Source organism: Pezoporus flaviventris, unplaced genomic scaffold, assembly GCF_033815535.1.
Source record: "Pezoporus flaviventris isolate CSIRO_AGI_PZ_B2104156 unplaced genomic scaffold, CSIRO_AGI_Pfla_v1 ptg000007l, whole genome shotgun sequence".
NCBI classification, from domain to species: Eukaryota; Metazoa; Chordata; class Aves; order Psittaciformes; family Psittacidae; genus Pezoporus; species Pezoporus flaviventris.
Window position 1 is genome coordinate 68,297,059 of NW_026892555.1, and position 25,860 is coordinate 68,322,918.

The 25,860-nt window shown below is 40.3% G+C and overlaps 1 protein-coding gene across 13 annotated transcripts in view; it reads right to left on the reverse strand.

Moving 5' to 3' along the window:
- The window catches only part of FHOD3 (formin homology 2 domain containing 3), a 373,977-nt gene that overhangs the window by 331,850 nt on the left and 16,267 nt on the right, over positions 1-25,860 (reverse strand). For all 13 annotated transcript variants that reach the window (XM_061449104.1, XM_061449103.1, XM_061449102.1 and 10 more), the window contains exon 2: positions 7,676-7,782. In XM_061449104.1, coding sequence (XP_061305088.1) covers positions 7,676-7,782 — 107 coding nt within the window. The remainder of the gene's footprint in view (positions 1-7,675; positions 7,783-25,860) is intronic.

Consider the following 25,860-nt stretch of genomic DNA (forward strand, 5'->3'; position numbering starts at 1 on the left):
TTGAGTCTATCAGGTTTTCCCTGAAAGAGATCTGCAAGCCAGCATACACACAATAAGGAAAGTGTTTCTTAACCTGCTCTTAATCAGACAGCAAAAATCCAAGGCTTTGATTTCAAACCTGTTAAGATACAGTTTGACTGCAGTTTCAATATGATATGTTTCTCTATTCAACTACAGATTCAGGAGATGCAAAAAAAAAAAAAAAAAAAAATCTGACACTTAAAATATGTTGTATGAAAGCCAAGTCTTGAAAGAGAGAGAGAGAGCACACATGTGCATGGAGAGAGACATTAAAAGTCACTCTGAAAGTCCTCTGAAAATCTTACCCGAACAAATAACCTTTTTGAAGCTCTTCACAGACCATCATCCAACAATCCAACTGTCATGTTCAAGCTCATGTTATCCTCATTGAAGAATGGAAACAAAAGAGCTCAGGAAATAAAATAAATATTTTAAAAGTGTTTTAAGATTCATCTCCAGTACACTTCAACGGATGACAGCACTCAGTAACCTATTCTGGTACATGACAGGCAGTTGGAGGCAAACACATGCACTCATCTTTAAATGAAGTCAGTGAAATACCCTTCCTTACCTCAGTTTTTCCATCTAAAAACTTGTGTGTGAAGTCAGAATGTGTCTGCATTCTGTTCTTGCAACACATCTGCAATTCACCTAATTATTTAACACAGTGATTTTACTCTGAGCATTCCTGGACAGTAACACATTTACTAAAGTAACAATCACTTGACAGTAGCGGTTAAAAATAAATAAACAGACACTATTCAGATGCCTGTTCACTCTTCATTAAAAAATAAAAATAATTAAAGCTTGACTAATCCAGGTAGCAATAATCCTAATAGCATATTCCCTAACCAAAAACTGGGCAGGCAAAATATTGCAGGTTATTGGTATAAGCAAGAGCACGCTGAGACTTGTATGTGTTTTTTCCCCTGTGGATTATTTCTATATTATGCTTTGTGTTTATCAGCATGAATTTAACAACTAACAGGTTGATGGGGCTTTGAGCAACCTGGTCCAGTGAGAGGTATCTCTGTCCATGGCAGGTGGTTGGAACAAGATGATCTTTAAAGTCCCTTCCAACCCAAACCATTCTATGATGCCCTACCAGCTACCTATATGCCACACAAAAAAATTCCCTGCCAGCTACCTATATGTCACATGTGAATGCCAACAAGAGGAAAAGCACCCTGGCCCATGTAACTGTGCAAATAAGGACTATATACAGACTGGCACTGGGGTGCTGGGTTTTTACATCCACTTGCTTTACGCAAACACAACATTTACTAGGCAAGGTTTTCATCCTCTCTTCCTTTTTTAAATTAGAAAAAAAAAAAAATAGGATGGAAGAAGAAGGAAGAAAAAATGAGAAACTCAAAGGGGTTAAGTGAAACATTCAAGGGATTCAGCAAGTACGCATTATAAACCACAGTAGTAATGCCCAATTACTTATTGCTAATGTATTCTGGGTACATGTTGGTAAAGGTCTGGGTGGAGTCTTCTGTGCACCTCACCACAAGGCAATAACTTTTGCCAAAAGACAATGAATCACTTTCACACACTGTGAAATGCAGCACGTTAAATGGTGGAACATTTGGTCCATTTGTCCTTTTTAGTAGTTTGTATGCAAGCAAACCTCAGACGCTGGAAAATGAGCATCCCTTTTCCCCACTCTCTTCCCTATTTTCTGACTCACAGAAACATAGAATCATAGAAGAGTCAGGGCTGGAAAGGACCTTAGGATCATCTAGTTCCACCCCCCTGCCATGAGCAGGGACACCTCACACTAAACCATCATGCTGGTTATTTCTCTGTTGTTAATTGTTCAATTTCTACACATTAAAACAATAACCTTCTAACAGCTCCTAAAATATTTGAGCTGACTTCAGCCTTCACAGTCAGCAAGTGACCATTTTTTAACAGCAGGCAGTGTTCAAGCCCCAGCTGGATGGGGCCTTGAGCAACCTGGCCTAGCATGAGGCATCCCTGCCCATGGCAGGGGGGTGGAACTGGATCATCTTAAGGTCCTTTCCAACCAAAACCATTCTATGGTTCATTAGCAGAGCTGTGTCCCTTTCCACCCCAAAAGCTCAACCCACATAAAATTGTTTTCAGCAGTAAGTTCATGTTGTTGTTTTGTGAAGCACCAATAGCATGATCAGTTAAGTCTCCATCTTACATTTTTGCATTAAAAAAAATAAGACTGTATGAGCTGGCAAAGGGTGAAGATATTTGCATTAGAAGTGCTCTATTAACAATAATACTGCTTCTGGGTAAAACACAAAACCAGAAGAATCATTTCCTCGCTTCTTCTGAACCTCACATCACATACTTCAGAGATGACACATCAGTCGACCAATGCTTTCCAGTTCTTAGGTTATATATTTCCCACTGCTGTTAGTAGCTCTCAGACTTGGGCTGTACATTCCTTCCAGGAACCTTTACAGTGGGTAATTTCTGGTCATGTGGTTTTGCTATCACCTGCACACTGAAAACCCTCTTTGCACTTGGAAAAACAGATGCCTTGAAATACCAGGATTTCAGATGGATCACTTGATGCTTCTTCCTCTTCAGGAAAAGTGTCTCTCTGGTGCTCTCAACAACATCATGGGACCCACAGTTTCAGCTCCAGGAAAACAAAGTACCAGACCAACTTTGTTAGAAGTTCCATAGTTGCAGAGCAGAAGGAAACTGCACCTGCATAATCATTTTCATTCTCACAAAGGCCCCTGATAACTAACCTGTGACTTATAGTACCAAAAGAGAGCTCTAATTTTTTTCATAACTGAAGAAAAAAACAAAACAAAAAAAAACTATGAAAAAAATGGGTTTATGATTTTCATTGATGATACGGAAAAAAAAAAAAAAAAGGTAACCTGAAGAAGAGATTACCCAAAGCGACATTGAACACATTTCAAAGCTTAACTGGCCAATTATGCTCTTTCTCATGGTGTGATCAGTTTAGCCAGATTCAGAAAGCACTATTTTAAAACTGCCCTACTTTGCAGTAGAACATGCATGCACATACATAAGTACATAAAAACAAATTCTGCTTTGTACTGATCAACATACTTCTTTGGGTCCCTTTCTGCTTTCTGGAAGTTTTCCATTAGCATATTTCGCAAGGGGTCCTTCCTTCATAACTTCTGTATCAAACTCTTAACTGTCCTCAGGCCAGTTATTTCTCCATATTAATTCCATTTAGGAAGTGGGCTTTGTATTTAGTGCTGGGCCATCAATGCTTTTGCTACCAAGCACAGTTACTGAGCAGTAAATATGAAATAAATCACTGTTTTGCTGTACTGTCATGGTCTTAACCCTGGCAAAGTCGCTAGTTTCCACTGCTTCAGTACCAGAGATGCCAAGCTAGTCAGAGATTTGCAGTGGTTTAAGCTGTTAGTTCACAACTGAAGGTTAAATTAGAGACACTTATTTTTATCAGAAGCAGATTATTAGTTTAGTCAGTAGTAATACAAACACACACACCCCACACACAGACAGATGAACTGCCATGGGATAAACAGAGTATGAGCTTGATTATACAAAACTCCCTTGCATTAACCATGGGGAAGGAGCACAACCGTGACTAGTTGCTGTGGAATAGGAAGTGTAGCAAGTTCACAGCTTTTACTAATTACACAGCACAAACTCACTTGCCTGCCCACATGCTCCAGGCAATTACTCTGCAATACTACACTGGTTTTCAAACTGCACTGACAGATGGTGGGTGTATGCAGTGCTGCTGTTGTTCAAGGTTTGGATTCTCAAATCAATGGGTTTACTCACAACAAGAATTGAGTTCAGAGCAGTCCTCCAGTGCTTTCTGGCCACCCTATCTGAAGCCCTACAGATGATCTGTTTACGGAGAGGGGATGGGAAAAGCACTCTTACTGCATTCATTTGCCTGCAGTAATCACTATAATGCAAAAATAGCAAATCTTCAAATGTTTCCACAGATATGCTGGTACAGATGTAGATTTTTCCCTTGACAACAGCTAGCTGTGAGTAAATTCTGGGGCAAAGTGGGGGAGAGACTCAGCTGTTTTGGTATTGACAACCACAAGCTATAAAATCATGACTCAAGCTCTCAAACAAAGAAGAATATTAAAGATCCCCGTCAGACTCCATTGATGTCTATTCTGTCTGAGCTCAGAACAAACAGCAGCACCAAGAGGGAAAAGGTCTGGCATCCAACTTAAGCTGGACTCACACAGTCAAAATGGCTTGGGACAGGGTGTCTAGAAGGAATGCAAAGACATCAGAGATGAAGTGATTTGTCAGAAGTACTTTAAAACAACCTTTCTGCTGAACAGAAGCCTTGAGAACATATTTCCCAAAGAAATCTCCATTGCTGGCAACATGCCATCTGAGGAAACTTTTGTGTTCTGAGGTTTAGGACTGCATTACCTTGTGGGCCTTTTTAAGACATGCCTATAAATACAATTTGGGCAATTCTATGGTAACTTAAATACATAAACCTCTTGATAATTCTTGCTGCTCCATTAAATGACAAGTAAAAAAAAAGGAAAAGAGCATTAACTGTCACAGGCACCTTAACAAAACAGCCAGGCCACCTAAACTACCTCCACTTTACCTCCTTACACAATTAAGCATCAGAGTAACTTGTGTTGGGAGCAAGGAAAAAAAATAATAATAAACAAACAAAAAAAACAAGGAAAAGAGCAATGAATACATGCTAGATTTGAAAAGAATGGCAGTTTTCCTACATGCTCTTATGACCCATTTCCAGCCTCATTGCTTGGCCAGCTGTCCCTCCTGACTGTCAGCAACCCCCCCCCCCCAAAAAAAAAACATATAAAGATGATCCTATTCTCCTGAATCCCACAGCTATTCCCAAAGGTGCAAGCAGCAGCAGCAAGACTTGTAGACACAGGAGAACACTCCCATGTTTTGCTCAGCTAGCCCTAGAGGTTGAGCTGGCATGTATGTTGGGTTTTCCCCTTCCCTAAATGGAAGTTTAGATACTGCTGTAGTAGACAGAAACTACCAAAAGCCTCTTTTCACTATATTCAGTAACAGAAGAGGATTCATGTAAATTACATATGACTGCATGTGTTTCTTACACCTGTTATTTACAGATAAACATCATAAACCTCCAGCCATCATCCTCCTCTTTCCTCTTCAAGAAAAATCCTTCTAATTTTTCACTATGCTCATCCAAACCTTCCAAGAGAAAACAGATACCTGCAGCCTCTCACATAAAATTGTGTTTCATGCATGATTTATTTATAAGTCTCCTTTCAGCAATGTGATTAAAAAACAACCAACCAAACTTCACCCATCATTTTGTCTGGGCAAACAGGAACATTTGGCAAAAAGATGCTGAAAGCAGCCAGACTGCAGGACATTCTGGTCACTCTTAATAGGAGTTTCCAAAACTCAGGATCAGAAGTTTCACGAATATCCAGCCACTAAATCCTTCATTCAGAGTTCAGCAAACTTCAGTGACCCCGATGAGCACAGCAGCCTCAGCATAGCAAAAAGGCAGGTCTTGAGGTAGCCTAATCTTAGAAAATTAAAAGCTTTGAAGATTAAGAGCAGGACCTTGAAATGACCCAGAGAGAAAAAAAGCAAAAGACTAAGTGGTTTCTGTGGCCAGTCTCTCCCAGATAGCGGGCTGCTGCTAAGCCCCAGTGTTTGCAGCCAGCAACTCCATCTTAGGAGCACAGGAGTACTCCAGCTCAGCACCTTGGTCTCTCCCAGGGAAAGAATCAGAGCTGCAGGGCCCAAAAATGGAGTATGCTAGAAACCTGGGATGGAGACATTACTGGCTGCATTTGCTATCCTACGTCTAGAATATTCTGTTTTTCTGAATAACATCACGAGTTGTATTTACCCCAAAGTGACGTTACCAAGTCATATGGGAAAGCTACCGCACAGATTTTTAAAGTTCTGATTACTCTCTATCATCTTACTGTTCTCTTGCAACAAATTTCACAGTTAAGAGGATGCCTGCACACACATGCAAAGTACAGAGAAACATAACCTGATTTTTCAGCTCAAAATAACACAGGAGAGAGACAACTCCAAGCAGTAAGGTTAGTTCTACATGCTTTGTTTGTTTATTTTTTTTCACCTAGGATAGCCACCACAGAGAAAACTAGAATCACATTTCAGGAACAATTCATGTAATTGATTTGATGTGCCCAAAGGAGGCAGAAAATAAAACAAGGTAGAAGGTAGCTTGCTATTTTCAAGTGCAGAGGTTGTCAGGAAAAGCAACAACTGATCTCTCTCTTGCCAAATTGCTTAGCGATGCCAGTGTGGGGGATCAGAAGCAATGAAGTTAAAACTACTAGAATTAGCAAGGAGATATTGGCACATGCTACTAGTACCAAAAAAAAAAAAAAAAAAAAAATCAAAAGAAAGTCTTTCCTCCATGCTACTGCTTTCAACTAGTTATAAAAGCTGGAAATAAGAACCTGCTGTTCTTTGCAACAATTTTTATCACCTCTACATAAAACTGAAGACTAGATCAACTTCTTTATTCAATGCTTCTATGGTACAGGAAGGATCAGTTCAGTTGTATTGGCTACTATGTCTATTCAAGAACTCTCTTCTAAATAATTTTATTTCTAACAGAACTGTTTCTTTATCTGCCAATACTTACAAAACATGCTCAAAACTGGTATGTATGAGGACGTACACAAATGCACACATAGGTATCTCTAGCGTTTTATTTAAAATTCTCCTCTACAGAAAATAATCTTCAGAGGCACAGTTTAAATTTGTAAAAAGTATTCATCAAACAAAAGCAAGACAGCTATCACAAAAAGCAAAGAAATCAGTATAAGCAAAAGGGCTGCATCACTTAGGGTTAACAAACCCTGACCAATTCACAATACAGTTAATTTCCTTCTGGCACAGCTGCATTACTCACGTGCATGAAGTCCATGCCAAAACGCACCCATAAAATTAACTATAGCTATCCAGTCCAATATAGCAACCAGGAAGGAAAAGTTGTTTTAGACTGTTCATTTTATTTCTCAAACAAGACAATCACCAAAAAGGCCCAACACAAAAAAATTAAAAAAAAAAAAAAAAACCCACAAAAACACAACAACAAAACAAAACCTATTCTAAAAAACAAATTTTACGCATGCATTCACACAGATACACATTGATGCTAACTGTTGTTTTCACTTTCACTTCTCAGAGGTACACTCTGGCTGGCTAAATCAATTCCAGGAGTACAAAAGAAATTGATACAGGTCTTTTCTTCAAGAATGTAAGAGGAAGACTTAAATCCCGAGGCACAAAGAAACTGAACTTATAACTTCAGGAGCAATACTCCAATATCATCTTCTACATCAACAATTACATCAGAAAGATCTCAGAGTTCTCAGAACCAACCACCTTCATTTATCAAGTTCCAAAGAACTATAGAACTGTTAGACTAGTCAAGACAGTCATCTGGACAGACTTCTTAAAGTATGCTGTCTTCTTTTAGAAAAACCATAAGAGTGAATGTAGATAGAAGTCATAAAACTTTTAATCACAAAAAGGAGGAGATGTATGTGCACACAGAGGAAAGAACTTTATCTTTTCTTTTTCTGTGATGACTTGAACATACCAGGTTAACCACGCACTGAAACCTCAACCCTTATTTATTTAAATTTAGTAAACATTTACTTACCCAGCATCCTCCTGGAAGCCTTCCAATTCATCTCTTTGTTCTGCTAGGGTGGATTCTAGATCCAGATAGGTACCATTGTGGGACAACTGCAGGGTACAGTCATCAAGCTGTAGAACAAGATTCAGATCGTTAGATTACAGCAGTCCTTCTCTCTATTACACCTCTAACATAGCCTTCCCATTTTCCAGGTCCCCAGACAAGATGTTGCAAAACCAAACTATACATTGGGAGTCCCTATTCACTAGACCTTGTTTGGTCACGACAATATCAACACAAACAACAGACACAGGGAAATTTATTTATTTCAACATATAGGAGAAGATTGGAGGGGCTCATCACAGCGCCTTTAGAATCCTGCGAGCAAAGTTAAGTTCACTTAAACATGGTATTTAGGATATGAATTACTGTTCTCTGTTCTTACAGTATATTTAGGTAGAGTTTCTGGACCTCTGGATGGAGGTGGAAGGAAGAAGCTGCTGTTTCATGTGTTACTAAACGTCCTTAACAAGGAAGGATACAGCCAAGGGATAGTACAAGGTGTGCCAGCCAAGAGATAGGGCGCTGCAGTGATGAGGAATGCAGTCAACCAAAACCCAGATTTTCTTATTTTCAAGCAATGCACTACCAGCCTCAGAGGTTGCAGGGAATACCTTCTGAGCACTAGGGGAAGGACTGGAGACCCCTACCAACTTCCTACAAAGGTACTGAGTAACCAGAGACCAGACCTGAAAGCAGGAACCTGCCTGCAGTGACACTGAAGCGGGGGAGAGCAATTAATAAGCCCTCTTTATTTCCATCCTGTCCTCCCTTATCTTTGAGTGCTCCATTAATTGTTCCAGCTGTTCTTAAAAAAAAGCCAGGTACAATCAAAGATAGAAATTTTTAATGGGCAGCTAGTGACAGGAGAAGGCCTAGGAAGATCCACTCTAAAACTCATTGCACAGGAATCCAGAATAATTACTGGATCAAGAGGGGTAACTGAAGAAGCCTGAGGGAAGAGCTAAAAAGTAACATGAGCTCCTCTCTCGCCATCAGATAACCCTGTGTCAAATCTCAAGGTATGAGGAAGAAAAGCCTTCCCAGGGCAGGGAAACAAGAATACATTCACCAAAGGGCAGGTGAAAGTCCTACCTCGCCACTACTGAGGTAAGTGACCATCTGCTTATTGAAACCACCTCGGAAGCAAAGAAACTGCCATCACTGAGCCCACTGAACAGGCTGCTCTCAACCTTTGTGTATCAACACAGCATTAGGCACCCTTTTGTAACTGGTTCCATGTTCACAAATATTGTAAGCCCCAGATGTGTTGTGCTACTACATTCAAAATCCAGTACTGTAGCTAAGCAGTTCTCAGACTGACTTGCCAAACAGAAGATGTTTCATTCTTCTGGATTTGGCAAAACAAACTGACGGGTCCTTTGCATGCCTCCATCTACCAGAAGGCCACTGCGGTATAAATGGCACATTCCTGCTGCAAAGACCACTTTGAGAATAGGGCGTTTAACAGTATACTTCATACCGATCTTCTGCCACAGCTGGTAGTCAGCAACTCTCTGAAGTAAGGGCCTGGAACAGCCAGTGACTCAAGGAAAGGAAATGACGAACCTTTCATCATATCCATGGATTTTTCTTTCTGCTCTTTTTAACACTAGGAAAGAAAATCAATTGAGAATCCATCTTTGATGAATTACCTCTTTTAACTTCACCTCAAATTTATGGTTTCCAGTACCTGTTCAGGAAAGCAGCCACACTTGTTATCTGGCAGTCAATACCAAAAACTTAGTCACCCAGTTTCCTGTCACTGATTTATATATGCAAGAAAAGAACACAAATAGCCTTTGATTATTCTGGATTAGGTACACTGGAATTACTACAGTAGAGCCCATTTGTAATTAGCAAGTGATAGAGGGTGATTTTTGGATTGGTCCACACCACTTTGTTTTGCATTGCTTGCAATCTGAAAGACCTTGACACACTTGTGAGGTGGGCTGATGCCAACCTCATGAAGTTTAACCATGCCAAGTGCAAGGTCCTACACCTGGATCGGAGCAATCCCAGGCACAGCTACAGGTTGGGCAGAGAAGAGATTCAGAGCAGCCCTCCGGAAAAGGACTTGGGGCTGTTGGTTGATGAGAAAATGAACATGAGCCGGCTTCAGTGTGTGCATGCAGCCCAAAAAGCCAGCCGTATCCTGGGCTGCATCAAAAGGAGCGTGACCAGCAGGTCGAAGGAGGTGATCCTGCCCCTCTACTCTGCTCTTGTGAGACCTCACCTGGAGTATTGTGTGCAGTTCTGGTGTCCTCAACATAAAAAGGACATGGAACTGTTGGAACAAGTCCACAGGAGGGCCACGAGGATGATCAGGGGACTGGAGCACCTCCCGTATGAAGACAGGCTGAGGAAGTTGGGGCTGTTCAGCCTGGAGAAGAGAAGGCTGCGTGGAGACCTCATAGCAGCCTTCCAGTATCTGAAGGGGCCCTATAGGGATGCTGGGGAGGGACTCTTCATTAGAGATTGTAGTGATAGGACAAGAGGTAATGGGTTAAAACTTAAACAGGGGAAGTTTGGATTGGATATAAGGAAGAAATTCTTTCCTGTTAGGGTGGTGAGGCACTGGAATAGGTTGCTCAGGGAGGTTGTGAATGCTCCATCCCTGGCAGTGTTCAAGACCAGGCTGGACGAGGCCTTGGGTGATATGATTTAGTGTAAGGTGTCCCTGCCCACGGTAGGGGGGTTGGAACTAGATGATCTTAAGGTCCTTTCCAACTCTAATTATTCTATGATTCTAAGTTTATCCTCTGGAGAAAGGGTAGAGGGTGAAAGTAAAGCTGTATTTCAATTGTGTTCTATTCTTTCTTCCCCCCATGGGGAAAGAGTAAGTCATCAAATAAGGCAACATAAGTTTTTACTCTGACTCCTGGGAATTAAAGCAAAGAGCCCCCAAGTACAGGCCTCTGTCACTAAGAATAACAACAGTATTACTACTCTATCTTTCTAGTTACAAAGGATATTATTAACCTATGCTAATTCAAAATACATTCTTTAGACAAGAAAGACTAAATACTACTCTGGGAAACTTTTTTCCCAGTAGCCCAGGGTATCTAATAAATGCTAATTTATTCAAAGTAATGCCAAAAGGCAAACTCCAATTAGATAAATGTTCTGCTGTCACTATGGAGATTAGGAAATTTGCCCACAATTTCCAATTATACTGAATAATTAGGGAAAAGGCACTGTGCTTTACTAATATCTTATGACTTTAGTATATAAAAAGCACAAGAACAGGAAGAACTTCATGTACAAAATAAAGACTAGCACATTCTACCTATGTTCATCTCATCTCCATAGTTTCAGCTGCGCATAGTATTCATTCAGGTTTCAAAGTGCTGCACATTTTACGCTGTATCCATTAATAGGAGTTTAGGGTAATGGGAGAAACACAGTATCTTTTATTTCCATTACTTAACACTGTGTCTTGCCAGAATTATTCTGATTCTCATGTATGTGTACACACAGAGATGGAAGGGATCAAAACAACACTTTTTAAAGGAGCAGAGGTTTTAAGGCAACAGAACTCAAATCCTCCTCATATAGGATCACTTTGCTACTTTGCCTCTAAGCTTCATTTGCACACGTTTTACAGGCAGAATACAACATGAGAAGCCATCCTATGAATTATTTTTAATTAGTAAATTGCCGGCCTTTTTCAACACAAAGGATGGCTGATGTTCACTCATTAGAGCTTATTAGTAACAATTCAAGATGCTGGTCTCTCCCCTCTGAGAAACATTAATGCCTTGTATATCTACTATGAATCACTTCTCCCATCTCTGGAGACCCTCAAAAATGGCCTCATGTAGTTCATTCATGACACTTTTCCCGGTGATCAGAATTCATGTTAAAATCCTCACTAACACCATCTTCTTTTAGGACAATTGAAAGGCAGAATCCATAAAGACAGCCTTTCAAAGAAGAGTCAACCAAGTTGTTTCCCATAGTCACAAAGAAGACTGCTATTCAATTTTTTATAAATTAATTCTATTTATTTCACTTTGCTCTTCACAATTCTGTTTAACTCTTCAGTATTCCAGTTGTTGAGGCAGGCCCTCAGAAGAGGAGGAACAGCTTTGCCTAAGAAGTCAGAGCCAAACAAGTGTAGCTATACGGCAGAACTTCAGGACAGCATTATCTACTGTCTGTAATCACATGTACTTCTCTCCTGCAGATTCCTGCTTCATTCACTTCCCGAACATCTTCAGGAAGCAAGACAAGTCCCACAACATCGTGCAGGAGGTGTTCAGAGTAGAACCACCCTATGCTTTCAAGGTATGTGATCATATCACTACTGACTAAATCATGCTGTATATGTCCACATCAGGGAAAGGGGGTGTCATAGAATCACAGAATACCAGATTGGAAGGCACCTAGCAGGACCTAAACTAGATGGCACAACACCCTGCCCAGGCAGATCTTAAGTGCCCAGCTCTGGGGAACCCACCATTTCCCTGGGGAGATTATTCCAATAGCTAATTGTTCTCATTATGAAAAATTTTCTTGTACCAATCTGAATCTCCCCTGATTCAAGGTTACATTCACAATTTTTATTTTGTGTACAGTAAACACTCATCTTAGGTGTTGCATTCATCTCTATGTAAATACTTAAGAAAAGGGATTTTTTAAAGTGAAACAATGATAATTTCAACAGAAGAAATTTTATTAATGTCCTTGTGCGTCATCATCACAAAAACTCCTTAAATAACCATGAAATCAAGTTTTCCCACAGAAAAATGGAAATGTAAGGAAACATAGGGGAAACGTAAGAAAAATTAACAGGAAGTACAAAAAAGGCCAAGTGATATTTATACTCTTGTAAATTTATACTTACACTGTTATAAATTTCACTGAGAAGTTGAGCACAATTAAACTTAACTGTTGAGCACAGTTAAAATATCAGAACATTTAAAAGCAGAGCTTCCTACTGCCTCATCCTTTGCTATTTAACCTGTTACAGAGTGAAATCATACCACACAAGAGGAGAAGGGTGTCCTGGTTTCAATTATAACCAGAAACGGGCAGAGCAAGGTCAGAGGTGCAGAGCTCGATCTTTGCCCCACCTCAGGGGTCATCCCCACCTCACTAGCACCCGCAGAGCCCTCAGCGTCAACACGGCTGTCTGTCACATGAACACACAGGCTGGGAAAAGTTAAGCAACCAATTCATGCAAGTTTTCCTTACAGGCTGCCAGGTACTCAAGAACATAGGGCAGGAGCTTGGCTTGTCATCTTCTTTTGCATGTAACCAAATCCAGCCAGTAGTGGCTAGTCCCTGAACCTTTAGGGTCAAAATAATTTGTACTACAAGGCCATCAAGCTTAAGAGGACTCAAATAGTTCGATAACAGTATACCAGTGATGATTTTTTTCTCATTGCAAGCACTGACCCACAGAAAGGGGTCACACACATTTCTCTTCATAAAGAAGCCCTTGTTGCTGTGCAACAGGAAAGCTCATCATTTCTCAGTTTCAGAGTTAAACCATATCACCAAAAGGAGCAAGGAACAGCAGGGGAGAAGAAGAACAGAAGCGGGAAAAGGTGACTATCAGCCAGTTATCCAATGCCAATAAATGACCACTGCCACTTTCAGAAACTAGATAAATGAATAGAAAGAAAAAGGAAAAAAAAAAACACCTGAATTCAGTTACTGTTTTAATCTACTGCATTTAGCATCCTGTAATACACAAGAAATGCCTAAAACCAGAGGGCGGCAGGTGTGAGGAGAAAAGTACAAAACATGATTCCAAACACATGAAACCCACACGTCCACCTACAGACTGAGTACAACCACCTGCTCCTCCTTGCACATACTTGTGAGCACCTCACATAAACACTAGCCTTCTCTCTTCAGCAGCCCAGTGGGTAGCAATTCAATACGGAGGCAACATACACCTTACCATGCCTACACAAACTATTGAAAGTCTGTCTTCTCTTCCTTTAAAAGGCTTTGCTAGATTAACATGCATCCAGAGCAAACTTTACTTTGGCTTGGTTTAACTTCTCTAACCCAAGGCAGCAGAAAGCTGGCCGAAGTTAAGGGAGAAAAATGGCAGAGGCACCCTCCTTCCTTTTCAAAAAGCACAGCAGAACCACAAGCCATTAGGAAACGTCATCCTCTTCCCTATTTGCTCAAAGACCACATAGTTGTATTTTTCAACAATCACGGAAAAACGCTCCTTCCTCACTCCCAACCCCCAGCCCTGAGAGACCACCCAGAAGAACCAATTTTGGATAATGTCCTGGGTTCAGCAGTAGCAGTCATGTTTTTTCCTTTGTGGTAGCTGGTGCAGTGCTGCGTTTTAACTTCCAGCCTGGGAACAGTGCTGGTGAAGCCGATGTTTTTGGTTGTTGCTAAGTGATGTTTACCCTGACCAAGGACTTTGTGAGGCTCATGCTCTGCCAGGGAGGAGGGGAAGCCAGGAGGAAGCAGAGACGGGGTACCTGACCCAGGCTAGCCAAGGAGGTATTCCATACCACAGCACATCATGCCCGGGGTGGGGGGTAACTGGGAGTTACCCGGAAGGACACGGGCTTCCGGGTGGGACTAATTTCTTGGCCGGTGGTATTGTATTCTCTTCCCCTGTTATTTTCTCTTATCATTGTTGTAGTTGGTGGTAGCGGTGGTGATTTGTGTTGTACATTGGTTGCTGGACTGTTCTTGTCTCAACCCGTAGGAGTTGCACTTTTTCGATCCTCCTCCCTGTTCCTCCGGGGGCGGGGAAGGGGAGAGCCCCGGGGCAGGGGGGGTTGGCCTCAATTGCTCTCAGCCCGGCACCACTCACTGGGAGTGAGTGCACAAGCTGTCTGGCTAGGGTTTAAACTACGACAGACAACTCTCTCATAAATGTCCAGAAGGTGCTATCAAGTCAGCAGCAAGTGTGTACAAAGATAAAGCCTGCTATACTCATAATATTCTCTTCTATTTAACTACATTAACACCATTCAAAATACTCAGTTCGGTTAGCGATCAAGGATCACATCCATAGGATGCAGGGCCCTACATTACAAGATAGGAGGATACACTTGTTTACTGGTATAAACCACCAGAACCACTCAACTTTGCAGCCACTAGCTGGAAGCACAACCAGCTCTCACCAGATTTCCAGTAAATTAAGCTATTGCTACTAAAGATTATTTTGCTCACCTGTTGTTTCTACAGGTACAGGGAAACGGAATGAGAGGGAGAGATGAAAGTAATCCAGTATCGAGATGCAGACATAAAAATCCCTCTTCAATTCTAGCTTCTGGCACAGACTTGGAAAATCCTTATCTTACTCAAGTGTCTTAGCTCATCTTTCATTTTAACATTGTTGGGTAGCAGTTTTTCTCATTAGTGGTGGCATACTCCTTATTCACCTACAGCATGCTTTGCACAGGAGGGTTGATAAGGAGTAAAGTTCCTTTATACTCATTTTTTCCTTTCTAAATACTAAGCCTTGCTTTGCTTTATGCATCACAAGTCTGACACATTTGCTCACTCCAACTACACAGATCTTAAACATGCTCCCCTCTAGTTTAGCTGTTTTGAGCACTATATCCCACCCTGGTATCAAATCCAACAAATACCAGTTTATTTTCTGCATTGCCCTCTTCTCCCTTCCTTACCAAAACAGATTTCTCCTCAGGAAAAAGGAATAAAAACAGCTCTGCCTGCTCACCAGCCTAAATATATTTCATATTTCTAAACAAACTGCACAAACTGATTAGTGCAAATGAATATTTAACACTGTTACATCTAAGGGCAAGCTTCATACTGAGAATGACTACGCTATTTTCAGAATGCATCATATTTTAATGCTTTTGAAGTTTTATTACAGATCAGCAGATGCAGGTTTTCTGCACTAGCACATGGCTGGCCCTCTAAAATATAACAGGATTGCTGTCACTCTTAGTTCTCTGAGTAATGGAAAACGGCGATGGTCTAATTGCACCCCATGGATCACAGCCTACCCACCAGAATAACTATCTGGCTTCAGAGCCACCACCAACTGCCCTCTTGAAAACAGCCTCAGTCTCTCCGTTTTCATGTGAGTAGGTACTACCCAGTCCGTGACATGGTTATGTATGTTCCAGTCATCATTATTTTGAGCAACATCACAAAGAAAGACCAAAGCATGTAGCCCAGGAGTTATGCCACATGACCCATCTCAGGTAAAAGCTTGACATTAACAAGATAAAAGGAAACTAAGTAATCTGTATGTATTAGTGCACAAAGTTAACAGTGTACACTAAAAGCTGTTCTCATTTTCAACTATGACAGCAACCCAACATGACATATAGTCACTCTGTCTTGACCTAAAAGTCCCATGCTCCAAGAAGCTCCACTGCAACTGCTTGTACTCCTCCCCCCACACACCTTTCTTCTTTTAAATATAGTTTCATAATTCAAAGTATTTTCTTGAAAAATTATTTTAAAACTACAATAAATCAAATACATTTATGAGGTCAGAGTTTTAAAAGTAAGGTCAGAATTTTAAAAGTAAAGTCAGGCACAGGCTCTATATAGAAGGCAACTTATTGTTACACTCACAGAAGTCAGCAGTTTTCTAAACTCTAGCATACTCACTCTTACATACTAATTTAGAGGCTGGAGGAAAAAAATTTCTGGATCTGTAACTTTATATTAGAAGTACTAATTCTGCATGTACTACAGTATACCCCAAATTTTGAGGCACTTCAGGAGTGATGAGCACAGCCTGTAGGAGTAGTTATTAATGCTAATGCACCTCTGCTTTATTTTTAACTCAGTGATTGCTATTGACAAACTACTTCACAAGCTTTTCACAATTTGCAGAGCTTATATTCAGTTGCATTGATGGAGCCGTGCCTACGCACACGTACAGCCTGCACAATTGGGCATAGAGGCTGTTGGAACACAATTACTTTAAAAGGAACTGCTACTCTGATAGGAAAATGCTGGTATTTTGAATGTAGCCTGCACTCCTAGGCTGCAACAGCAGCTTTTATCTCTGGCCTGGTAGACACCACAAAATACTCCTGGGGTCAGGTAATGCAGTGCCTGAAGTGAAACATAAATGCCACATTAGCTCCTCAGGAGCCACTGCAAAAATACACTGCCAATAAAAATATTCTGCTGAAATAACAAAGACACTGAGAACAAACACAGAAGTCTGTTGTATTAATATTATGGGTTTGACTTAAGAATAACAGAAGGAAGTACAGAGTTCAAAATTCTGAAACTGCTATTTCAGGGGTCTCTGAAATCTAGGCAACACACCATTGTGAAAACGTAACGTGTAGATGCCTACCTGTTGCTATTCTTGGCCAATTATGTCACCAACCTTCAGACCTTTTGCTTGGCAATTCTCTTTAACAGAGTGTTCCGCAGGGAGCAATTCAGAGTTTACTAGCGTATCTGTGTCCAAATATGACACCATGTCTTCCAACAGCAGCCACACAGGCATTGTTAGAAAGCATGAGTGCTCAAAATGTTGACAACCGTGGAACAAGAAGCCAAATAAATTCATCTAGAGATGGGGGTTACTGCAATTCTTAGAACTAAAAAAAGCTACCTGAAATCATTAAAGTAATTGAATTTCTGCAAAAAAAACTGTGCAGAATAGCAGGCTGCACAGGGAGCTAGCACACATGCTCTCTCCCCTCCTCCCATCTAATCAAATCATCTCAAGTTAAATTAGTTAAATTTGAGATGACATGCAAACAACCAACAGAACTTAGTGAAGTCAAATTTAGACAAAAAAGAATCCAGCTCTTTAATTCAAGAAACCTACTGTATTTTCTAGTTTTCTTATAGTAAACATAATGAACTTGTATTTCCTAGTTTTCTCATAGTAAATATAATGAACCTGCAGGACGAGAATAACCTAACCTCTGTATTCCCTCATTAACTTTCTGGCACCTAGATTCTTCTATTCCTTTTCTCCATTCGTGTTCAGCTCTTCCTAACTAAGATGAAGAAGAGCTAGCTCTTCTGACTTTTGTGGTTAAAATACATCTTCAGTTGAAAAGAGAGTGACCCTAGGAACAAAATCCTTTATTTGGAAGTATACACAGCTTTTTGCCTGATACACAGAGGATGCCTCAGATGACACACTCTCATCATCATTTGGTCGGCATTACTGTGAAGGTACCCAAGGAAATAAAAATAATCTTTAAGAAGGAGATACAACAAGAAAAGTGAGAAGAGGAGAGGAAGGAGTTAGCATTGATGGAGTTTATCCTCTAAGAAAGCTTCTGTTCAGAGTGTGCGTATTTGTGTGTACAAAAAAAAACCCAGAGTTAAAACCTCCGAAATCATTCTTTTAAAGGTAAGCAGTAGTCCAGGAAAGCAAAAATTAAAAACTTTGCGACAATATTCTCTGGTTTCATTTGTACTTCTGCTGTTAAACTGAAAACTGAGAAGTACTTCATATTTGAGAAAAGTTTTTTTGAAGTGATGTAGCAGAATGAACCAATGACCTGAAGCCTATTATTCTTAAATCATGTCCCTGAGAACAAGCTTTCTATTAGTATCCTCCACCTTGCTGGAGCAGTTAAGACACGTGGCATGTTCTAAGGATTGCATCACCACTACTCTAACTGCATTTGGGACACTGCAGGTTGCTCATTACCCTATCGCAGAAGTAGAATACCGGACTAGTGCAGAACCACCCACACTGTTTATAAAGGGGAGATTTAGAATTGATAAGAGTCAAAGATATAGTCACTAAAAAAAAAACCCACTAAGCCCAGGGTAAATTGTCTTATAATCAAAACTGGACTCAGAGGCTCCTGCTTAGTTAAAACTAAAAAATAATAAACCAAAACACTAGCATAAACACATGTCTTAAGATACAGGAAAATACACATTCACACCAAGGGTTTATGTGAAATACAAAAGAAAATAAAGCACAGCAGGATTACCAAAGAGTACATCATACACTTGTCAACAACATCATTTTTCAGACACAGCCTGAATCTTGTAGGTATAAATGAAAGATTTCACCTACTAACATTATTCTAATGACTACACTCATCAACTCTTCCTAATACTTAGACTGCTTCTTAAAGGTTTTGTGGTTTCAAAACCAAACATCAATTGGGAAGTCATTAAAAGAGCATGATTTAAAATTTTAAGTGAATGAAACTCAATACAAGAACACTGAAAAAATGGTGAAAAATATATGGAACCCTGAAGACTCTCTTCTTAACTACTACTAGATTTTTTTATGAAAGCACAAGGAATTTTCTACCCTTGAGCAGCATTTATTTGGCACTTATGCTTCTTTTTTTTTCTTTTCTTAATATCTCATTCATTTCTTCCTCTGATTAGCTGCCAAGCGGTTTCAACCCCCAGATTTAAAATAGTTGCCTGGATGAGAATAGACAAACAAAAGAGAACCTCTGCATTCATTAAGATCACTCCTGAATAATACTGAAAAAGAAAACCACACTCTCCAACTCAGTTACAAATAAAATACCAGTTTGTAAGGAAAGAAACAATGCAGCATTACCAGCCACATCACCACAATGTTCATTACTTGCTTACACTCCGATCGCCCTGTTTCAAAGAGCATAGAGAGAAAATAACTAGAAACAAATGACTTTAGTAATAAATTTCTGGTCTATTTTCCTTGGCAGCAGACAGGCTCTAAATGGTAACAGCAAGGACCAGGTGATGCCATGAGAGGAAAAAAAAAATGAGACAGTTTGGGAAAGAGCAAGAGAGGATTGTGTCACTCAAAAGCAAAAGCAAAAAAAAATGCTCTTAACCATTTTCAGAACAAAGAAATAAGTAAATGAAAGGAATACAAAACTGGTTAAAAGTGAGCCTTAAATACAGTACATAATGGGCCAACAAAGCACCTTAATTACGAGTTCAAAGCATAGAGATCAAATGCAATTAAATACTTCTAGGAATAAGAAACCTAATTTCTTGTAAATTAGGTTCTAAATAAACCATGTATGTGTCAAGCATCAGTCATCCAATATCTATTATTTATATTGGTCCATTAGGGTGCTACTCAGGTATCATACAATGTTTTGGGTTGGAAGGGACTTTAAAGGTCATGCCTTCCCTCCAGTGTTTCAACAGCACCATACAGCTTGGTGTTGTTGCTCCTGGCCCCTTACATGCCTTGTCAGCCACTCTCATGCAGCTGCCAGCTCCTGGCAGGTCTTGGTGCTTCCCTGGGGTGTCCCCCATCTCAGGAACTGCCCCCCTTCCTGGTATGCCATTATCCCATGTTCCACTGTGGAAAGGGCCTGCACCCTAGCTGATTGCCTCAGCAATCACTCTAAACCACCTGGTATTAGCTACCGTAGCTCGCTGCTGTAGTTATCAGTTCCTTCTATGCACAAAAGGACCACAATGTACCTATACATTGCTATAAGCATTACAGTTTATGCAAACCAATCCACTTGGGGCCCTTGTTTTCAGTGCTTGCTCCCAACATTTTTTAAAAACATTTGAATGGCTACAATAAAACACAAATAGCAGTTTTGATAGGCAACATGGGTCAAACTCACTGAGACTGAACATGTTTTCTGCAGTACTTGAATAATTCAACTTACAGGTGTCTAGCTTGTCAATTCCAAATGGATTTGCCTGCAGAAAAGATGCCAAGAGCATTCACAGACACCTGCAAGACCAAACATACATGGCACCTTTATGTACCTAAATGTTATGCCAACTTTAAGCAAATAGCTTTGTGTACATATTCTAGTCCCCTGTCCAGCAGTTGCAACAACTTCCTTGTGGTTACAGATCACTTTGACAATCCACCTTACAACAAATGGTTGTGTTTCCTTGCAATGCAACTGGGCACTGAGATGTCAAAAAAGGAGGAGCTGGTCAGAAGTGTCTGATGCAGACTTGTCACCAAAGCCAAAGCATTATGGAAGAACTAACCTTTAGATATTTGAAGAATAGTGAGGAAGGAAAAGACTTTGTGGACATCTTTTGAAGACTAAGCCGATAAAATCATTTTAGAAATGGTTATGGTTATTGGTTATGGCTCTTAGGAGCTGGCCTATTCCCAAATTAATTGGTGTAACATTTTGTACCATCGATAAGCCTTGATAACCATTTGGCTAAGCACAAGTGCTCCTCACAACCGTCTGTAGCAGTGTAATTTGGAATACCCCGTCACACACACATACGCCCTGAAGCTGTATGGTCTAGCTGGTCAGGTATTTTCCAGAAGATGCAGGAACACCATACTTTCACCTCACAAAAGTAGGGACTTGCTGACACTGTGATGGAGGACTTCTTTGGGAAAACAAACAAAAAAGCTGCAATAAACACATTGATTTATGGTTTTGAGTTGAATGAGAAGGTGGATGTGGTTTATTAAGGGAACGCAACTGCATGTAAGGAGACACTTTTATTACTAAAAGTTGAAAGAGTTTGAAGGTTTTCACATGGAGAAACATGCCCAATACTTGCATTTTGGAACAAAGCTAGGAGTAAATTTAAAACAGTGGGAAGAATCACACTTCCCACAGCAGAATCAACCTTAAGGTGGTTAACCCGCAGACACACAGCAAGCTTTTGGCACATTCAGAAACAGTGAATGTTTGCCAAAGCCTCAGATCAGCATTTGTCACAAGCTCATCCCTCCTCTCCAAACATAGCCTTTTGGTACTTGCTGCATTCTCAAAAATCTAGAAACAAAAGTATATGCTTTCTTTTGACACAAGAATTAACTGTAGACCACCTTATGCTAGAAAAAAACGTGTTAACCAATAACAATTAATAAAAAAGGTTTCCCTTCCACCAAGTCCCTTTAATCTCATTAAAAAGCATCTAGTTCAAGTAAAATGTAAAACTCTCCTGTCTGATAAAAACAACATGTATTTTGAGCAACTGTTAGGAAGGGGAGAGACAGGTATGATTCTCATTTTCTTCATTTCCTCTATCATCATGATACTTTCTCTTCACTGACTTAAACAAAACTGTAGCACAGCCCTAAAACACAGAAGCAAGTAACAACACATTCAAGAAAAAGAATAGCCAATAATCTTTCTAGTATCAACTTGACTATGAATTACAGCAAGAACAAATTTATTTTCAGTATGAGCTCAACCACTTTTATACCACAATAATATAATTGAGCTTTACCTCAGAACTGTAGCTGTTCATCCTTCCAGTTTCGTTCATTACAGGCAAACATCTCACATAGCTCACAGACTGCAGCGAGAGCTAGCTACAATTAAAAACTGAAATACGAAGCACAAAGCTTTGTTTTATTCATGATACTTTTGTTTGCTAATTAATTTGAAAGCAATTCTGACAGTAGGATGAGTAGCCTGGCTTGGTTAAGCTGCGATCTTATACTACATAGTAAAAAGGTAGAGGCAATACATATTATAACAAGAAAAAAAACGGGCACAAAGCCAATTGCAGTTTGCAAAGCATCAAGGTCTTCAGTGCCATTCTAACCTCACATGTATACACCAGTATAACTTTATCAGCTCCATAGGGATGGTGTCATCTTCTCCAACAGCATTTCAGTGAAATAAGAAACAGGTCCTTTCAATGTGCAAGAAGACCCAAACTTCTTCTTTCTTTTTTACAGAGCCATAGAATTGTTAAGGTTGGAAAAGACCTTTAATAGAGTGCGACCATTAACCTAGCACTGCCAAGTCTAGCACTGAACCATGTCTCAAAAGTGCCATAACTTTTAAATACCTCCAGGGATAGGGACTTAATCACTGCCCTGGGTGGCTTGTTCCAATGCCTCACAAGCTTTTTGGCAGAGAAATTGTTCCTAATAGCCAGCCTAAAGCTCCCCTGGCACAACTCATCCTATTGGTTGTTACGTGGGAGAAGAGATTGGTGCCCACATAGCTATAGAGGGCAATAGGTCTCCACTGAGCCTCCTTTCCTCCAGACTAAAACAATCCCAGTTCCCTCAGCCTTTCCTCACAAGGCTTGTTCTCCAGACCCTTCGCCAGCCTTGTTGCCCTTCTTTGGACCTGTTCCAGCACCTCAGTGCCTCTCTTGTAGTGAAGAGCCCAGAACTGAACACAGGATTCGAGGTGCAGCCTCATCACTGCCGAGTACAGGGGGATGATCACTGCTCTGATCCTGCTGGCTATGCTACTTCTCATACAGGCCAGGATGCTGTTGGCCTTCTTGGCTGACTGGGCACAAGCTGGATCATGTTCAGCTCTGTCAACCAGCACCTCCAGGTCCCTTTACCCCCAGGCAGCTTTACAGCCACTCTTCCCCAAACCTGTATCATTGCATGGGGTTGTTGTGGCCCAAGTGCAAGATCCAGCACTTCCCCTTGTTGAATCTCATACACTGGCTTCAGCCCATCAATCCAGCCTGCCCAGATCCCTCTGTAGAGCTCTCCTATTGTCTAACTTGGTGTTGTCTGCAAACTTATAGATACCCTCATCCAGATCCTTCTTAAAGTTATTAAACAGAACTGGCCCCAACACTGAGCCCTGAGGAACACCGCTCATAATCAGCTACCAATTGAATTTAACTCCACTCACCATCACTCTTTCAGCTCAGCCATCAGCCAGTCTTTTCACAGTTGTTTTTTTTTCAGTGCTCAAACCATCCCCTGTTGATAAACTAGTCCTGCTCTATTTAAAAAGGCAGAGGAGGAAGGATTAAGTACTGGGGATGCATTCAAAAGGCAGTCCATGAAAGGAGTTTTGAAATGCTCCACAGGCACTTAGCTGTTGTAGTTGGTTAGTGCATGGCCATGGCAACCCTGGGCACGCAGGGCCATCCCTGTGTCTGTGAAGACCCACACTTCTCCTGTCTCTAGTCTCCCCAGACGACCTTTCACTTCCCAGAGCAAAAAATAAACTTCAGAAAAAGGCAAGAGGCAACATTCAAGCCCATCTTGGCAGTAGTCCAAAGCAAAAAAAAAAAAAAAAAACACAAACAAAACACAAGCCAACAACAAAGACCCACAGATTGGAAAATTGCTGACAACCTAAGTAGTAGGAAGTTTCTGATGATCCAAAAGCCATTGTGAAGCCCAATTGAAAACAGCAGCTATGATTGTTCGGCCAGGCAAGGAATAGCTGACTCAATCATCCTAAAACAGGAGAGGAATGTACCTCTTTGTCATGCATGAAGAAGGTTCAAAGTAAGAAACTAAAAATACACTTTTCTGCTAAAACAGATACCAGAAAGCATTTTCTCTGTAAAGAGCAACTACACATTCAAGAAGACATTCTTATTCTTTCTTCCTTTTTTGAAAATGATACTTTAATTTCTACAGCAGTGATATTTCAGGTTGAGGTTTTGGTGTCTTTTTTTTCCCCAAGGCATTTCATTGCTCTTTGGTGGTTGAGCAATCATCCTGCTAGCTTTTATGTTTCGATACATGCTTCAAGCATTTTTCAGGTTATTTGGTTTGAGACACAGAAATAAGCCCCAGATGTTTCACTGAGGTTTTCCACCAGGAAATTCAGGGCCCTTCCAGATGTCTCATATCTAATAGTCCAAACTTACTTTTTATACATGACAGCTATGAATATTTTCTTTCCAACAAGTTGCTTACGGGATTATTATAAATGCATCCATAAAATGTAGGCGCACGCTGCACCAGGTGGATTTAGGATAATTTAAAATCTAGCAGCAATTAAGTCTTCCTAGTTCTTGCACCTTTGAAGTATTTTACAGATCCTCTATCCTTGCTTGGCACACTACAGCAAATTTGAAAGAATGAATATAATTTAAGAAAATGAGCAATCTGTATTTGTAATTACATGAAGTAGGTTTCCATTTCTATGAGCCTTGTAAATTACTATTTTGAGTGCACAGTCTTGCTGCAGCTTTAATGATGTGAAGACCTATAAAATATCTTTTACCTAGTAAGATGCAGAACCTTTGATAGTTAGGATTTTTCAGCATCCAGCGTGTCACATCTCTCCTTGCTTTCCTTAATCAATAGGTAACTTTCCAATGTCTTGTAGGCAATAACTGCTTCCTCTCCCTCCCAGCAGCACAAGGACTAACTACCTTTGCTAGCATTGTCTCTGTACCACGATTATCAGCCATCTTCCCTTTTAAACTGTGTACTATGTTAACACGATCCAAGTAAGATATCAGCAAGTGTTCCTGACATTCAGGCCTTAGAGCTCCTACTTCTATTTCAGATGAGAGGATAGGCTCACATACCCATCTAAGAAAAGAACATTACCTCTCTTTGCAGCTTTGTCTTTGTTTCCTCAGAGAGAGGCACAAGAATTCTAAACAAGCAATGCTGGAAAGAAAAATTAATATCCCATGATTTTTCTTACGTAAAATGTCAGTTGCCATCTTGGGCATCACTGTACAAGACTGGGTTTGCACCTGGGATTATTTAACATAATCTTGCCTGATTATTCTGGCAGCAATACCTCCTCTCCTCATAGACAGACAGGCATAATTCTCAAAGAAGATCCCGGGATTCCACATGGCCATCTGTAGGGACACAGATTCTGTGCACACAGATTTCTCAGACTGCCAAAAAAATACATCATGAAATAACAAGCAGGAAAAGATGAAGGTCCTGATTTGTAGGGAGCAAACAAAATAGTTAAGTGTACTCCCTCACTGGTATGAGAGTCAGATCTCATCATAATCATGGTTATACACTGACTTCTCATGCTCACCATGAGCCCAGCTCTTCCACAATTCTGCAGGCACAGTCACCTTCAATACCTCCTGTGTCTCAGAGAGAAGTAGGAAACTGGCATCTTGGCTTACAAGGATTTACTTAAAGCACATAATTCTGTTTAGCTCTGAAGGCAGTTTACTCTCAATCAGCCATTTTCCCTGAACAAATTCAGAGACGATAATCTTTAACAGAACTACATCTTCAAAAAAAAAAAAAAAAGAAAAAAAAGCCAACAAAACAAAACTTGACTAATTGTAAGAAGTCATATCTTTGGCTACATTAGCAAAAAAAAAAAAAAAATATTTCAAACCCCCTTGATTTTATGTTTACTGGGCCACAAAACACTTAGTACAAGAATAAAATCTATTTTTCTTTTGTTCTCTTCCAGTTAGACATAATGTTTATGATATGAAACTGCACTATGTTTATAGAAAGAAATTGCAGTGACAAGTAACTGCAAACCCTATGCACCAACGGAATAGTTAATACATTCAATTTGGTTGTCCTGACTGCCCTTCCAGAACCGTAGGAAAATATT